Source organism: Nanorana parkeri, unplaced genomic scaffold (genome assembly GCF_000935625.1).
Source record: "Nanorana parkeri isolate BGI_ZX_2015 unplaced genomic scaffold, ASM93562v1 scaffold1444, whole genome shotgun sequence".
NCBI classification, from domain to species: Eukaryota; Metazoa; Chordata; class Amphibia; order Anura; family Dicroglossidae; genus Nanorana; species Nanorana parkeri.
Window position 1 is genome coordinate 413,611 of NW_017307712.1, and position 2,196 is coordinate 415,806.

At 40.4% G+C, this 2,196-nt stretch overlaps 1 protein-coding gene across 1 annotated transcript in view; it reads left to right on the top strand.

Moving 5' to 3' along the window:
* The window catches only part of NDRG2 (NDRG family member 2), a 55,954-nt gene extending 54,369 nt beyond the window's left edge, over window positions 1–1,585 (top strand). Inside the window, exon 16 of the mRNA XM_018570028.1 lies at window positions 320–1,585. Within this exon, the coding sequence (XP_018425530.1) occupies window positions 320–465 (146 nt within the window). The 3' untranslated portion in view covers window positions 466–1,585. The remainder of the gene's footprint in view (window positions 1–319) is intronic.
* The last annotated feature ends 611 nt before the right edge of the window (window positions 1,586–2,196 follow it).

The window sequence follows — 2,196 nt, forward strand, 5'->3', positions numbered from 1 at the left end:
TCCTGCTCGGGTGTTTGCTTGTCCCCCCCCCCCCCCCCCAACACAATCATCACTATCTTTCACAGTATATTTAAGTCTGAATGCAGCATTTGGAATTCTGTGGAGAGTTTATCAGGGACATTTGCCATAAAGTTGTACTAAAGGCTGTAGAAATGTCAAGGTGGTGTGCACTGTCAATTGGCTTCAACCCAACACTGAAATTTCAATTTTTGAGAACTTAGTCTCTAAGTTGCACCATATAAACTAATATTTAACAAAATGTCATTGCTGGTCTCTGTTATCCAGCAACTCTTTCTCACTTTTTCTTGCTTATTTGCAGTGGCTTCCTCCTGTATGACTCGTCTGTCTCGCTCCCGCACCGCCTCCCTATCCAGCGAGGGGAATCGCTCACGCTCTCGTACCCTCTCCCAGAGCAGCGAGTCGGGGGGAGGACCAACCGGAACGTTCACGGAGGTGACCTGCTGAGAAGTCGCGACGCGGGGGACATGTGATCTCCTCCACTCTGCGTGAGGGTGGAACAGCATTTTAGCAGAGCTAATTATGCTACTTAGAAAACTAAAAACATACCCAGACTTCACATGGGAGATAACAAGATGTCTGTACCTGTCTTTCTCTCTTTCCTATCTCCAGATTTTTATTGTCCTTTGTTTTCTGATCACTTTGCCTTTTCTTATTTTATACTTACAATTCATATAACTATGTAAACAAACAAAAAAAATGCAGGATTTGGATAAAGCTTATTGGGATAGATTAACCTGTGTCCCAAAGGGGTAGTTAGATCTTAAGGCTTCCTTCCTTATCGTATACTGTTTTCTGTATGTGATTTCTTATCCTTTATTTCTAGCTCTCTCAATGGTCAGGCAGAATACAGGACAGCTTTTTATAGTTCCACCTCCATGTGTCTTTTTATGAATCATTTTGTTACCCTAACATGCTTCTTTGTTCCCCCTCCTTTGCACATAATAGTTGTAGTACGGGGTAACATCTCCTCCTAATACTCTATGCCCAGTAGAAGAGGGGGAGTTAGGAACTTGTGGGGAGAGATCTTGAAGGTCCAACCACTGGAATATACTCACTTTTGATTCTTGAGGTCACTGTAAAGATTGCAGCACAATGGAGAACTTCAGCACAAAATAACAAAGACCTTTATGCTACTCAGAAGCTTAGAGCTGCTGTCTGTTACTAAACCAGATGTCTTTGTACTGGTAGTTGTACTAGTATTGTAGTAGTAGCAGTGTGGTTAAAGATTTTTTTTTTTTTACTTTGCAGTAATCTAATTCACCCATCCCCACTATCACTTGCTCAGGGTCCTTTCCGTGAGTCTTAGGGGGAGGTTTTTAGAACACAGAACTTGCTTTTTCAATTGTAAAGACCTGTAGATAAAACACATTCTATATGCTTTTTGTTATTGCTAAATCATAGTGTAGCTTGGTTAGAGAGATAAATAGTATTGAGATTGCCCCGTGCCTCCATTTTGTTACTTAATGGCATTCTGCCAATTCCTCCCTGGTTGTAGATTAAAGCTGGTGATGGCAAAAGTTGCAGCAATTTCTGGGCATGAGACCAATGGATTTTGTTAAGGAACTAAGGTTAGGACATTTAGAACGTCTCACGGCACAGTTAATTGTGGCTCACGGATTGAATTTTTTAAGGCCATGACACAATGGATTTATATTTAGGTATGAAAGCAAGCTGTTAGAGAGTTCATTCTCATGCTGTAAACTAAATATATTTTCAGCAATTAAGTTTGCCTGCTGACGCCTGAAATCCTGCTACTTAGAGGTGGTAACGTCAAGTGAAAACATGACTGAGCATTGGTTAATGAAGTATTCTTCACTGTGTTAAGTGAAAATATTGTGCCAAACACACATTTAGGTTAGTTCATTTTGCTGGGTTTGTGTACTTCTCCTGAGGATTTTTGAAGCACACACATCTCTGTATTACACACATGGAATCGTCATGCAGATAATACATATGCATATATTGCAAGCACATTCTTCTCTTGGACAGTGTACATTGGAAAAATAAAAACCCTTTCAACTGAGAGTACATGGATTCAGAGAACTACATATGGGAAGAGTGGACAAGGCTTTGTCCACCAGATGATAAAGTATTTTGCCGTTTTGTTCTCTTTGGCCGCAACTAGACTGTTTAAATCAGGATTATTCCCACTATGCAATAAGATGAGAATTGGGT